At 42.7% G+C, this 15945-nt stretch overlaps 1 protein-coding gene across 5 annotated transcripts in view; it reads right to left on the bottom strand.

Moving 5' to 3' along the window:
* LOC146494810 (voltage-gated potassium channel subunit beta-2-like) overlaps positions 1-14776 on the bottom strand; it is a 148096-nt gene extending 133320 nt beyond the window's left edge. For 2 of the 5 annotated variants that reach the window (XM_085145095.1, XM_085145094.1), the window contains exon 1: positions 359-1134. Coding sequence is in view for 2 of the 5 variants with exons in the window: in XM_085145093.1 (XP_085001219.1) it covers positions 6873-7031 (159 nt within the window). In the remaining 3 variants the exon portion in view is untranslated. Of the gene's footprint in view, positions 1-358; positions 1135-6872; positions 8526-10034 lie in introns of those variants that run through there. The other 3 variants (XR_014871422.1, XM_085145092.1, XM_085145093.1) reach the window with 3 other exon arrangements.
* Positions 14777-15945: the final 1169 nt, after the last annotated feature.

The following is a 15945-nucleotide window of genomic DNA, read 5'->3' as shown; positions in this document are numbered from 1 at the left end:
TGGTGACTGTAAAGAGTTTTGTTTCCTCCCCAGGATTTCGCCTGTTTCCGTCAGGAGATTTTGGCAACAACCAGTACCAAGTAAGCTCTCCGACTCTCTGTAAAGTCTCCTTTAAGCTTTTCTCGGTTATCGGGCAAGACCCTCCTAATTCTCACGTCCCTCTCCTTTTAGATCGAGTGCACTTCCTGTGTGTGTTTTCGTCTCCTGCACGTCCTGGCTCCGCGTCCCCATTCATATGCTGTTGTACATTCTCTGTCCTTGTAAAACCTCCCCTTCACTGTAAATAAACTTTCTTCACCGCAACTCTGCCTCTGTGCGTTCTGCTCCCTGGGTCCATCTGCATTTGTCATAACAGCACCTGAAACTACGGATACTGGATGCCTGTGCTGGCATTTCTCCTGCGGTGTTGCTATCAGTGTGTGAAGAGTGGGAGAAGAGGGTTGCATTGACAATCCAACACAATGGCAGCACATTGAACATATTTTATAAGTGGTCAGAAACTTGTAAATATCTCATGAAAGAATAAAGTTACATTGAAACCAAGCACACCATTGTTTTTCTTTTGACATTACCAATAAGTTTGATGTGTCACACGGCCCTCTTCCTATTGAAAAAAACAAAAGTTGTGTCCAAGATGGCCGACTTCTAAATGGCCAACATGGTCACCACCCATCTTGAGGAGTCTGCCCCCTCACATATACTAATGTGCCACAAACAGGACTTTAATATCACCAACCATTCCCATGTATCCATATAAATGGCCCACCCTGTATATTAGTGCTATCAAACAATTAAACTGTTTAATTTTATTCATCACAGGGTTACTGTGGATTAATTTTGATTATTCACAATTAAATATGATTCACTTTTATTCTATATTAATCACATTTCATTTTCCATGAACAAACAGACTCGAGAAAAAAGGGAAAATATACGCACTTAGCATGTTTATTGAACATCTTGAACATTCATGCTAACAAAAAACTCTGTAAACATTTATCCACTCTCTCTTTGTCATTCTTGGGGACGCACTTCAATTCCTTCAAACGAGGAACCAAAGCCATATACAGCACGTGAAAAAGGTAATAGTACACCTTTTGTCAAAATTTGATTGATGACCCTTTTGACCTTACCGGAAGTACTCCGGAAGTGACTAATTGAATCCAGATGTTTTTTTTTTTTGTTTTTTTTTTTCGTTTGCTTCAATTAAGATGTGTCTTTAAATCGACGATACCTGTCTTGTTCAAATAGTTTATTCACATAGTAAAGAAGTAGCTAGGGAACTCAGTAAGTAGGAACAGCGATAGTTTAAAGACACTTTCTAAAATAAAGGGGATTTCATCATCCACAGTTTGTGAAAACTGCAGGTGTCACGTTAAAAAACAAATCAGTAGATTGACAAATGATGGATAAAGACTCTTTTCAGAGGTACACTTCATGTACTGATTAACATACAGTTCAAAGATGTGCATTAGGGTGCAGACTGGTTATGCCAAATGTGGATTTTGCTACATGAATATGCTCAAGAGTCTGTTTGAGCTAAAAACGTGAAATATATATATGTATATGTATATTTTTAAATCAGTAACATAGATAAAATATTTTGGATAACAAATGAGTCACATTTTAAAACACTGTTTGAATAATCAAAGAGGCATTTTTAAAGCGCAGGCTACAACGGACATGCTTACCGGGAGCAGAGAAACACGCTGTAATGTCTCTTTTGCCTAAGCCACACCAGAAACGCTCTGTGCGGATAGCAAAGTCTGCACTGTGGGAGTGTATGGACCCTTGCACGGCAAACTTGTAAGCCCTAGTTCGGCTCCCGAAAAAGATGCTCAAGTTGTTCTTGTGTCCGACAAAAATGAATTCTAATATGTTTCATTTTTAATGTTACTGTGTTGAACAAAGTGAGTTAGCACAATTTAAATTAAAAAAATTAGTCTCTTAAATGAATGGCATCTTGACGTACCTAGACCGGGGACTATTTTCCATCTTGTGCACTTGAGTACACTCCAATAAAACTCGAAAAGTGGGAAAAATACACACACACATATACACACAATATGGAGATGATGACTTGGCATTTGTTAGGGAGGAGTGTAAGTATAGAGAGGAGTAATTCCTATTTCTCATTCATGTACTCTGCAATGTGCATTGTCTCGAAACTGTCCATATCTGTCCTTGTAACATGTTTATTTCGTTTCAGAATAAATGGCTGAGAAAAAAAAATGTCAAAGTTGAGGTAAGTGGTTACTGTTTGCCACAACTAAACAGCATTGTGTTTTTTTTTTTGTTGTTTTGTTTTGTTTTTATCTGATATTAGTTTCCGAGGGTCAAATTTCTCTTTGGGTAAAAACAAAGCTAACATCCAAATGTCAAAGGCCTCTAAAGGTCAGTTCTAAAAAACAAGTCAGTCCCTGAAGCTTATTTGTCCCACAGAAGCTAATTCGGTGACAACTCAAGTCTGCGGGAATGTGTAAGGAATGTTTTGGGACCGGACCCCTGTCTGATCTTAACAAACTAACTTTGTTGTTACATTACAGCAATATTTAGGAAACATTTAATGGTTGATCATGGAGCAGGATGAAGGTCAAAGGGAAAGTCCCTGGTATGCCTCCGGTTACTGGGAAAGTCCCTGCCACACTTCCGGTCATGACGTATTCATCCAACCGGTCCATGCTATATCGCCCCCTCCAGACCCGGAGTGGTATAACGTGTTGTAGAAAAATTTGATCGACTCTCTCTCTCTCTTAAAAAATAATAATTTCTCTGGGTTTTTTCTCATGCGCTTATGTTACCCGACGGAGGAAGTTGAAGCATCCCGAGCTCTCGGAGGTAATTGACTGGGATGAACTGACGGTCGTCTGACTCCTTCTTGACCCACGGTGTGCGTGAAACAGGGCCGTTTTCTTTTAGGGTTGTTTTTTTCTGTCTATCGAGCATTTTCTGCTAATGAGGGTGAAATTGTTTTAATGTGTATGTAATTCTTTGCACAGCTGTCCGTACTTTGCTAGGTTACAAGCGTCAAGAAATACTAATATTGATTAGAGGGGTTGTTTTTATAGGTCACGGTTTGTTGACTCCTTGTTGTGTGCTAAACAAGGCAGTTTCCCTATGTAATTATCTTTTACGGTTTGTTTTTCTGTCTATTGAGAGTTTTCTGCTAATGAGGAAACCTGTTGTAAAAGGGACTCTAAAAAAAAAGAAAACTCTTTACCACAGAGAGGTAAAATTGCTTTAATAAAATTATTTGGGATGCTAAATAGGATTGAGTTCTGAATATGGGCGTGGTTCCTTTTTTTACTAAGGGTTACATTTTACACATACAAGGAGATGAGTGGACGGTCTGTATGAAATTCTTTGCATGGTACTCTGTAGGTTACAAGCAATAAAAAGTCCTTCTTTTTTCATTACAAGCACTGGTGTAGCTTGCCTCCACCAGTCTGTGAATGTGAGAGTGAATGAATAGTGGAATTGTAAATTTGAGGCACTATATATATGCAATCCATTATTAGTCAGATAATCTGAAAGGTTTTTATTTTATTGCATCTGTAATAAGGTTAATATAAGAAAGTAAAATAAATCTAAAGCCGCTATGGTAAAAAGAAATTGGCCTCAGTCTTTACCAAGAAAATTGTTACATTTGTAGGTGAAAATGGTTATCAAGATCTCTGTCATAATAGTGATGCTAATAATAGAGACTGAAACATTTAAACAATGTACTAAACAGAATTCAAACTATGAGTTCAACTCTTGTCTGTGAAAAACTAACTGCTGCGATCATTCTGTCTCTCTATGCAGTATGCGCTCTGATCTCCACTGACTCATCAGAAATCTGCTGTGTTACCCCCCTGAACTTTTCATGCCCCTGGAATGACCCCCCTCCCTCTTCGATCAGAATTGTCCCTGAACTTTTCCTCAACCATCCCTCCACCGACCCCCTCCCTCTCTGGACAAAAGAGAATTTATTTTCCCACCGGATGCAATTCATCACGTCAAATTAGTCACTTCCGGAGTACCTCCCCCACAGGATGCAATTCATCACGTCAAATTAGTCACTTCCGGAGTACCTCCCCCACCGGATGCAATTCGTCACGCATATGGATCAAATTAGTCACATCTGGATTCGATTAGTCATTTCTGGAGTACTTCCGGTAAGGTCAAAAGGTCAAGGCTAGGGTCATCAATCAAATTTTGACACAAGGTGTACTATTACTTTTTTCACGTGTTCTCAATGATATTAATAGGTTGACGCATTAGCCAAAGTCCTAGCAGCATCCCCAGCTAACGTATGCTTCGCGTCAATATGATATTTTACGCTAGAAGTGCTTTGGTGAAAAGAAAATTCCTTCTTGCACAATGTGCATAATACTTTATGTCAGTCGACTGTGCCATCTTGTTATTTTTTTTGATACTCAAATTCCCTATCAAGAGGGCCGATGTGCATTTATCATCTTTCATATTGAGTCTGTTTTTTCAGCTGCCCGTCACTACAAGATCAACTGCCCATTTGCGCATGTGCGAAGGTAACTCTACTTGGATAAACCCCCCGAAATGCGTTGACAGAGACTTTTCAGGGATTTTGAGTCATTCTGCACTCCAGATGTGTTAACTGCATTAAAAAATTTAATCACATTGACCGTGATGGCGGATTAATTTGCGTTAACGTGTTAATTTTGACAGCACTAATATATAAAAAAAATAAAAATCCCCAATTTCCCCTGTGTGCGGTCAATCCTTCAAGCTCGGGTCCTCTACCAGAGGCCTGGGAGCTTGAGGGTCCTGCGCAGTATCTTAGCTCTTCCTATGACTGTGCTCTTCTGGACAGAGATCTCTGCTGTTGTTCCCGGGATCTGCTGGAGCCACTCGCCAGCAGAGTGGCTCCAGCCACTCTGCTGGCAGTGACAGCTTGGGAGTCACTGCACCTAGTGCTCCGATTACCACTGGGACCACCATCACCTTCACCCTCCACATCTTCTCGAGCTCTTCTCTGAGCCCTTGGTATTTCTCAAGCTTCTCGTGTTCCTTATTTCTGATGTTGCTGTCATTCGGAACCGCTACATCGATCACTACGGCCGTCTTCTAGTGTTTGTCTACCACCACTATGTCCGGTTGGTTAGCCACCACCATTTTGTCCATCTGTAACTGGAAGTCCCACAGGATCTTAGCTCGGTCATTCTCCACCACCCTTGGGGGCGTCTCCCATTTTGACTTCCAGGTTATACTCGGCACAGATGTTTCTGTACACTATGCCCCCACTTGGTTATGGCGTTCCATGTATGCCTTGCCTGCTAACATCTTACACCCTGCTGTTATGTGCTGGATTGTCTCTGGAGCATCTTTACACAGCCTGCACCTGGGGTCTTGCCTGTGATAGACCCCAGCCTCAATGGATCTTGTGCTTAGTGCTTGTTCCTGTGCTGCCATGATTAGTGCTTCCGTGCTGTCTTTCAGTCTAGCTTTGTCCAGCCACTGGTAGGATTTCTGGATATCAGCCACCTTCTCTAACTGCCGGTGGTACATACCATGCAGGGGCCTGTCCTTCCATGATGGTTCCTCGCCTTCCTCCACTTTCTTGGGTTTCTGCTGCCTGAGGTATTCACTGAGCACGCTGTCAGTTGGGACCATCTTCGTGATGTATTCGTGGATGTTCCTTGTCTCATTCTGGACTGTGGTGCTGACACTCACCAGTCCCCGGCCCCCTTCCTTCCGCTTAGTGTACAGCCTCAGGGTGGTGGACTTGGGGTGAAACCCTCCATGCATGGTAAGGAGCTTTCTTGTCTTGATGTCAGTGGCTTCGATCTCCTCCTTTGGCCAGCCTATTACCCCAGCAGGTACCTGATCACGGGCAGGGCGTAGGTGTTGATAGCCCGGATCTTGTTCTTACCGTTCAGCTGACTCCTCAGGACTTGCCTGACCCTCTGCAGGTACTTGGTGGTTGCAGCTTTCCTAGCGGCATCTTCATGGTTCCCATTCGCCTGCGGGATCCCCAGGTACTTGTAACTGTCCTCTATGTCTGCAATGTTGCCTTCTGGTAGTTTGATCCCCTCCGTTCTGACTACCTTCCCTCTCTGGTGAACCTCCTACATATATATATATATATATATATATATATATATATATATATATATATATATATAACAACAAATACAACAATGTGGACCAAGCTTATGCAATGGGTGTATTAATTGTATAGATATATTTTTGCTAGTCTGACATCAGACAGAAACGTCTGACTAGTTGATACTAGTTAAACTCTATTTCCAGCTTTCAGACATTACGTATCTTTTCAAATCATCAGACGTCATTTTAAGTCTATCCTGCTAAGAAACTATTCTAATATTTAGGTCAAGGCATGTTTTGACAAGAGATTTAAAATTAATCCGGAAAGATACAAATCAAGTGTAGACTGTCTGCTTGATTTCAGTGGATTAAATAAAAAAAATTTCACAAGCATTTATGGGTCTATGTACAAAAATTGTAGACAAACCTAGTCCCACTGTTATGTACAACTGGATAATCTAACATAATCACAGCTAAAATGCTAACTAAATCATTTATTTAAAAATTTAAAACATATGTTTAAAAATAGTTTCCGCTATTTTCTAAAATGCAATTAAACCCAGGTCTGGTGCTGGAGACACTCAACAAACCAATATTTTTATTTTCCATGCTTAGAAAATGTTTTTCCCTCATTTTCAAGCATCTAATTCTCACCTAATTATTAATTGCTTTTCTTTGAAAAACACACTAAAAACGTAATTGGTGATAAAGAAGAAAACAAAACTATGTCCCCAGTATGCAAACGATCAATGTTTGCATACTGGGGGAAAAGATTTCAAATTCACAGTTGTAGCTAATAATCTTACCTTCAAGTATATGTTTTCTAGATAATCCTCTCTCCATTTCTGCTCTGAAAAAAAAAACAATAAATTAAATTCAAAATTTAACATAGTACTTTTTAACAACACTACAGATAGATTAGATAGCCTTGGAAAAGTATTTGCCTTTTTCCCATGCTGTTGCATGCTGGGGTAGCTGGTTAAAGTTTGCAGATATCAACAGACTCCATAAACTGATCCGCAAAGCTACTAATCTTGTGGAGATAGAACTGGACTCCAGCCTCCATTACTGTGAGGTGTTGGAGAGGCAGATGTTGTCCAAGATAAAGACAATGCTGGACAATACCTTCCACCCACTCAATAACTATTAGCCAGTCATTGGAGCATTTTCAGTGAGAGACTGAAAACAACAAATAACGTTTTACAGTTTAGAGTAAAACGAATGATGAAGACCCTTCGGCACCTGATGAGCTCATCACTGGACCCACTTCAGTTTGCCTACCAACCTGGCATTGGAGCAGACGATGCCGTCATCCACCTCCTACATCGTTCCCTCTCTCACCTGGAGACCGCTGGGAGCACTGTGAGAATCATGTTCTTTGATTTCTCCAGTGCCTTCAACACCATTCTTCCCACGGTCCTGAAGGACAAGCTGGAGAACTCAGGAGTAGGGATGGGTACTGGTATCCAGTGCCATGATGGCACCGGTTCTGACATAAACGGTAGTAACCACACAGAAGAGCAACGCACATTTCGGTGCTTTATTTCGGTGCTTTTTTTCCCCTGAGATGTCATACATTTTGGATTCTAGCCAATCATTTTACCTTTGCAAGCGTAGTAGGCGGGCCCAGGTACGTACTTTCTTTTAGAGCAGAGCTACAGATTAAAATGCCCAAGGCGAAGTGGTCAAAGTCTGGCTGTACTTCACAGTAAAAGATGCAAACTCAGCAGCCTGCAACAAGTGATACTGTGCAAAGGAGGTAACACCTCCAATCTGATGAAACACCTGGCGACGCATAGCGTTTTTTAAAAGCCGAGAAATGCACCATATTTGATAGTTTGCTGCGAGACCTCACACCGAGCACGTCTACTGCGGGTGTGGTGCTTGTTATTTGACCCGGAGTTAGCAACATCCCCCAAAAACCCGAAGAGGAGAGTCCTGGCCCCTAGCCCTGCCAGTGTAGCAGAAATGATGATGGATGATGATGGCAGCAGCAGCTGTTCTTCTCTGTGTGAGTAGCTTAATGTTGTTCGTGTGTAATTTACGCTGAGTAGGCTAACCACGTTATTAAATTAATGCATGTAAGGTGAACTAGCAAACACGTCATAGTTACATGCAGCTATCTTCTTGTTTGATGGCAGATACTTCCTTCACCCTGGCCAAAAAGGCAAAAGTGACCAAAGAAAACAGTGGAAAACAGCTAAACATGAGAGGTTTTTGGACAAAGTTTGTGTTTTTTCCATTGATTAAGCACTGCTTCCAGCCAAGAGTGATACCATAAATCCCCTATAGCTGCAGAAAAGGCTAACATTGTTATCTGTTTACAAAAAAACAGCTAAAAATGAGAGGTTTTAGGACAAGTTTGTGTCTTCCATTCTTTAAGCACCGGTTCGAGCACCGTTTAAGCACCAGCACCGTTTCAAAAGTACCGGTTTGGTACTGGTATCGGATAAAACCTAAACGATACCCATCCCTACTCAGGAGTGGACCATCACCTCACTACATGGATTCTGGACTCCCTCACCGACCGACCACAGTATGTGAGAACTCAGGGCTGTGTGTCGGACAGGGTCGTCTGCAGCACGGGGGCCCCACAGGGAACAGTTCTGGCTCTGTTCCTCTTCACCATCTACACTGCAGACTTCTCCCACAACTCCACCCAGTGCTTCCTGCAGAAGTTCTCTGATTACTCTGCAATAGTCGGCCTCATCAATGATGGGGACGACAAGGAGTACAGAGAACTGACAGAAGGCTTTGTGGACTGGTGCCAGCTGAACTACCTCCAGATCAACACTAGTAAAACCAAGGAGCTGGTGGTAGACTTCCGCAGGCACAAACATCCTCCACTGCAACCACTGAACATCCAAGGTATGGACATTGAGGCTGTGGACAGCTACAGGTACCATGGTGTTCATCTGAACAATAAACTGGACTGGACTCATAATTCAGACGCCCTCTACAGGAAAGGGCAGAGCAGGCTGTACCTGCTGCGGAGACTCAGGTCTTTTGGAGTGAAGGGCCCACTCCTGAAGACCTTCTATGACTCTGTGGTGGCCTCAGCCATCTTTTATGGTGTGGTCTGCTGGGGCGGCAGCATCTCTGCCAGGGACAGGAAGACACTGAACAGGCTGATCCGCAGGGCCAGCTCTGTTCTAGGATGCCCTCTGGACCCAGTGGAGGTGGTGAGTGACAGGAGAATGGTGGCTAAGACTCTGACAGCACTGAGCAGCTCCTTCAGTGGCAGGCTGCAGCACCCACAATGTGGGATGGAGAGATTTCACAGGTCTTTCCTCCCTATTGCTGTCAGACTCTACAACAAAGACTTTTGCAGCTGATCAAACCCACACAAACCCACACATGTGCAATAAGTGCAATATGTGCATTTCTTTTTCTGACAAAGTTGTACTTTTGTATTTTCTTACTCAGTTGGATATAGCATTTGTATTCTATTTTATTCTATTGTATATATTATTCTATTTCATTCTATTGTATATAGTATTTTATTCCAGTTCAGTGTTTTCTAATTTCTGCTACATAACTTTGCACTTTTGCTGTAACAAAACAAAATTCCCACCTGTGGGACTAATAAAGGTCATCTTATCTTATCTTTTCTTACCTTATCTTATCTTAAAATGTCAATCATATATATGTAGTTGCTGTAATATTCTGGACATTTATAATCAAGCTACTTGCACATATAGGAGCTATTTCTCATACTTGGTAACTTTGTTACATGTTGTATCAATTAAGTTAGTTCAGTCTGTTGCTGTTCTTGTTGTCTAATTTCCTTAGGGATTATTAAGGATTTTGATTTTGATTCTGATAATTGCCTTCAAGGTCTAGATAGTTGTATCTATCTGTCAGCACCATTCTCTTATAATTAATCATCATCATCATAGAAAGTGAGATGAGTGGGCAACCTGAGAGAGAAAACATGCATACTTTTAGAAAAGACAATGAATACTTACTTTCCACCCCAGAAGATTTTGGTGGTGATAACTAAACTGGAGCGCCTTGAGAAAAGACAAATAAACACAAAAATCAGACTGCTGGATTCCAGTCGTCTCAAATATAATTACTGAAAAAAAAATAATGTGGAGGGTGTATATATATCCCCGCTTCTGCGGGTGGCCTATCCTTCAAGCTTGGGTCCTCTGGGAGCTTGAGGGTCCTGCGCAGTACCTTAGCTGTTCCTAGGACTGCACTCTATAGAGATCTCCGATGTTGTCCCTGAGATCTGCTGGAGCCACTCGTCTAGTTTGGGAGTCACTGCACCTATTGCTCCGATTACCAACGGGACCACTGTTACCTTCACCCTCCACATTTTCTCGAGCTCTTCTCTGAGTCCTTAGTATTTCTCAAGCTTCTCGTGTTCCTTCTTTCTGATGTTGCTGTCATTGGGAACCGCTACATCTATCATTACAGCCGTCTTCTTCTGTTTGTCTACCACCACTATGTCCGGTTGGTTAGCCATCACCATTTTGTCCATCTGTATCTGGACGTCCCACAGGATCTTAGCTTGGTCTTTCTCCACCCCTCTGGGGGCGTCTCCCATTTTGATCTCATGACTTCCAAGTTATACTTGGCACTAGGGATGGGTATTGATAAGATTTTCACGATTCCGATTCCATTTTCGATTCTGTTTAACGATTCGATTCTTTATCGATTCTCTTATCGATTCTTTTTAAAAAAGGAGAACACTAAGGTCTAATAGCTTAGAACTAGGGATGGGTATTGATAAGATTTTCACGATTCCGATTCCATTTTCGATTCTGTTTAACGATTCGATTCTTTATCGATTCTCTTATCGATTCTTTTTAAAAAAGGAGAACACTAAGGTCTAATAGCTTAGAACTTTGTTTTATATCTTCTCTTTGAACAAGATAGAAATTTAGGAGTAACATGGCCTTACAAACCCAACAGTGAGATCTTAAGAGATCCACAGCCTACGGCTCTTCAATGGGGTGTCACAGGGTCCCCAGGAAAAAAAAATGTAAATGTAAAATAATAAAATAAATATTCTTCTGTAGCAATAACAAAGTATAACATCAATTATTCTGTAGCAATTACACAAGAATATCCAGTAATGTCCCTGCCTACAATTAAACACATTCACTTACCGAAAATCATCTGCTGTGGCAAATGGGTGCAAACCTTTGACCACAAACTTAGTCACTGCTCGGTGACATTCGTCTATCCTAGCCTGAAAGGAGACGCTAACGGTAGACTGCAGTGAGAACTGCCAGCATCTCAGCCAGACTCTGTCTGTCTCTCTCATCATGGTCATCTAAATGCACAGTAATGGCAGGTTTTGTAATAAGGCAGATCGCGCTAACATAATATGCACTGTTAGTTGATTATTTACCTGCCGCATTAACGGGAGATGACGTGCAAACGTTTCCGCTGCTGCTGGGTTGAGATTCACGAGTCCGGAGCGGAATTAAAAACATGACATTCATTTAAGGTCATCGTGTGTTTTGTGAGCAAATGCTTTTGTATATTTGTAGTGTTTCCTCCCTTAAATGAAATATCTACTTTGCAAGTATTGCAAGTTGCCCTGTTGTCATCCATTCTCGTAAAGCAAAACCAAACTTTTGAGCGTTTGAGCCGCTTAGGCGCCGTGTTTCCTGCCAGGTAAATGACGCTCCGCAACGTGGTGACGTCATTCGGGGCGACTGGAATCGATAAGGGAATCGTTTGCAAAAATGGCAAACAATTCCAAGGAATTGAAACACTGGGAACCGGTTCTCAACAGAACCGGTTTTCGATACCCATCCCTACTTGGCACAGATGTTCCTGTATACTATGCCGGCCACTTGGTTATGGCGTTCCATGTATGCCTTGCCTGCTAGCATCTCGCACCCTGCTGTTATGTGCTGGATTGTCTCTGGAGCATCTTTACACAGCCTGCAACTGGGGACTTGCTTGGTGTGAAAGACCCCAGCCTCTATTGATCTTGTGCTCAGAGCTTTTTCCTGTGCTGCCACGATTAGTGCCTTTGTGCTGTCTTTCAGTCCAGCTTTGTCCAGCCACTGGTAGGATTTCTGGATATCAGCCACCTCCGCTATCTGCCAGTGGTGCACACCGTGCAGTTGCCTGTCCTTCCATAATGGTTCCTCGCCTTCCTCCTCTTTCTTGGGTTTCTGCTGCCTGAGGTATTCACTGAGCACGCTGTCAGTTGGGGCCATCTTTGTGACCTATTCCTGGATGTTTGTTGTCTCATCCTGGATTATGGTGCTGACACTCACGAGTCCCTGGCCTCCTTCCTTCCGCTTAGCGTACAGCCTCGGAGTGAAACCCTCCATGCATGGTCAGGGGCTTCCTTGTCTTGATGTCAGTGGCTTCTATCTCCTCCTTTGGCCAGCTTATTATCCCAACAGGGTACCTGACAGGCAGGGCATAGTTGTTGATAGCCCAGATCTTGTTCTTACCATTCAACTGACTTCTCATGACTTGCCTTGCCCTCTGCAGGTACTTGGTGGTTGCAGCTTTTCTAGCACCTCTTCATGGTTCCCATTTGCCTGTGGGATCCCCCAGGTACTTGTAGCTGTCCCCAATGTCTGCAATGTTGCTTTCTGGTAGTTTGATCCCCTCAGTTCTTACTACCTTCCCTCTCTTTGTTATCATCCGACTACATTTCTCCAGTTTGAATGACATTCCGATATCATTGCTGTATATCCTGGTGGTGTGGCTCAGTGAATCGATGTCTCGTTCACTCTTGGCATACAGCTTGATGTCATCCATGTACAGGAGGTGGCTGACAACTGCTCCATTCTGTAGTCGGTACCATGCAGTTTTGTCCTCAGTTAAAGTCAACAACATCTTATCCCAACTGTGCACTCTGTGTGCGTGGAAAATTGCTTTTACCTCACTGTCTGACAGTTTTCATGACATCACCATGTCACCATGTAGACTGGAATATGGAATATGTGTTTTTGCAAAGATGATTGTCAAAGCTGCATTCTGCTAGCCCTATCAGTAACCAACAGCTGACACAGGAGTCCCACAGTCTACCCTAATTCAGTAGCGTTATTGGTTGTACTTTCTTATACAGCTTAGTAATAAAGTTGTAGGTAAGGGTGACAAGGTAGAAACAAGTATGTAATAAAGTTATTGCCACTAAATTACCAAAATAATAACCGGTTAATATCCAAGTAATATCGTGATAGCAACAGTGGTCACAGTTAGTTATACTAAATTTTATGTAATCGGATGACAGCTGCTCCATTCAATACCATTCTTCCCACAGTCCTGAAGGACAAGCTGGAGAACTCAGGAGTGGACCATCACCATACTACCTGGATTTTGGACTACCTCACTGACCGACCACAGTTTGTAATAACTCAGGGCTGTGTGTCAGACAGGGTTGTCTGCAGTACGGGGGCCCCACAGGGAACGGTTCTGGCCCCATTCCTCTTCACCATCTACAATGCAGACTTTCCCCACAACTCCATGCCGTGCTTCCTGCAGAAGTTCTCTGATGACTCTGCAATAGTCGGCCTCATCACTGATGGGGACGACAAGGAGTACAGAGGACTGACCCAGGATTTTGTGGACTGGTGCCAGCTGAACTAGCTCCAGATCAACACTAGTAAAACCAAGGAGCTGGTGGTAAACTTCCACAGGCACAAGCATCCTCCACTGCAACCACTGAACATCCAAGGTATGGACATTGAGGCTGTAGACAGCTCCAGGTACCTTGGTGTTCATCTGATCAACAAACTGGACTGGACTCATAATTCAGACGCCCTCTACAGGAAAGGGCAGAGCAGGCTATACCTGCTGCGGAGACTCAGGTCTTTGGGAGTGAAGTGCCCACTCCTGAAGACCTTCTATGACTCTGTGGTGGCCTCAGCCATCTTTTATGGTGTGGTCTGCTGGAGCGGCAACATCTCTGCCGGGGACAGGAAGAGACTGAACAGGCTGATGTGCAGGGCCAGCTCTGTTCTAGGATGCCCTCTGGACCCAGGGGAGGTGGTGAGTGACAGGAGAATGGTGGCTAAGCTTTCATTCCTGTTGGACAACATAACCCACCCCATGCAGAGGAGACTCTGACAGCACTGAGCAGCTCCTTCGGTGGCAGGCTGCGGCACCCACGATATGGGACGGAGAGATTTTGCAGGTCTTTCCTCCCCACTGCTGTCAGACTCCACAACAAAGACTTTTGCAGCTGATCAAACACACACATCCACACATGTGCAATAAGACTAAGTGCAATACTCTTCTCTGACAAAGTTGTATTTTTACTCAGTTGTATATAGCCTTTGTATTCTATTTTTATCCTATTGCATATTTTATTCTATTTTATTCTACTGTATATAGTATTTTATTTTATTCTGTACAGTTGTGTACAGTATATTATTTGTATTGTATTCTAATTTTTGCTATATAACATTTGCACTGTCCATTTTCTGCTGTGACAAAACAAATTTCCTATGTGTGGGACTAATAAAGGTTATCTTATCTTAGTCAAAGGAGCTTGTAAAGAAAAGCGTCTGGACTTCTTTAAGTTGCTTGAAGACGTTTCACCTCTCATCCAAGAAGCTTCTTCAGTTCTAAGGTCAAATGGTGGGGAGTCCCAGATTTAAACCTAGTGGGAGTATCCCCCTGCAGAGGGACAAAAGGACCCCCTGATGATCCTCTAATCGCCTGAGCCAAGGTGTGAAACTGTGTGTGGGTCCCAATCAGCCAGGGTTTCGGGTGCGTTCATTCTGAAACCTGGCCCCACCTTATCATGCGAATTCCTGAGGTCAGATGGCCCAGGATTGAGGATTGCCCTCATAGGGCATCCACACTATTGAGTTCCTGTTTCTCTTTATTGTGTGGATGCTTTAAGACAGTGTCACTATAATTATCGTGCGAGTTACGGTTTTTTCACAATTTGCCTCGAAGTGACACGAAGTCTAAAAACTCCCCACTCAAAGTCTATGGGGAGGTTGTGAAACTCAGAGCTGAAATACTGAAACTGAAGGCATTTTCAAATCGTCATATCTCCTTAACGAAGCAAAGTTAAGACATGAGGCTTGTGCCAATTCATCTTCAGACACTGCTGACACTCACGGTCGAAGCAGTTTTTACAGTCATCTTACCGTTGAGCCATAAATTACGTTTGTTTGAGGGGTAGAAATCTGTCCTCCTCTCAGTTTTAAAACTCCGAAAATGAAGCCGTTTCTTCTCTCGTCATATCTCCGCGACGGAAGTACAAAGAGCTATGTAAATCGCAGTCAAAGTTCACCAAAGTCCGCTGATTCACCCAGTGCAAGAATTATGTTTCTAGTCCACCTTGTTTTTGAGTTACACGACGTTTTGTAACTCCAAAAAACGGCGTTTTTCGCCTCTCACCGCGATCTAATTCTGACTGCTCATCAGCCTGTTTTCCAGGCGCCTGTTCTCTTTGTCAGTGGCGCAGTTGGTAATGACACGGGTTTGAAGCCCAAAGGTCGTGTGTTCAATTCCACCTTATCCACATGTTTTTTTCACTACAAATTAATACACTATCACAGACCAGTAATTCATATTCATCATTTATTACAATTCTGCAAAGTTTTATGATTTTGGCAGCTTTCCTAATATGGACCTCAGATTCTTGTTAACGCTCCATGGCAGAAATACATACAAGTACACAGCCTGATAAAGCAGACAGAAGAAGTACCTCTGATTGGTTCAGCATTTTTACCTCCTATCAGCACGAATCTCAGCTGTTTTCAGAAAAAACTCTTTTGAGCAGAAATTCTGCTAATTCATTTCTTTTCAGCGCAACTTTCTGCTTCTTTCCATCCTTTCTGCAGAAATTCTGCTCATTCAACTCTTTTCAGCAAAATTTTCAGCCTTTTCAGCTCTTATCAGCACAAATCTCAGCTGTTTTCAGAAAAAACTCTT

This window comes from Neolamprologus multifasciatus, chromosome 20, assembly GCF_963576455.1.
Source record: "Neolamprologus multifasciatus chromosome 20, fNeoMul1.2, whole genome shotgun sequence".
NCBI lineage: Eukaryota > Metazoa > Chordata > Actinopteri > Cichliformes > Cichlidae > Neolamprologus > Neolamprologus multifasciatus.
This window is presented reverse-complemented; position numbering and strand designations above follow the sequence as displayed.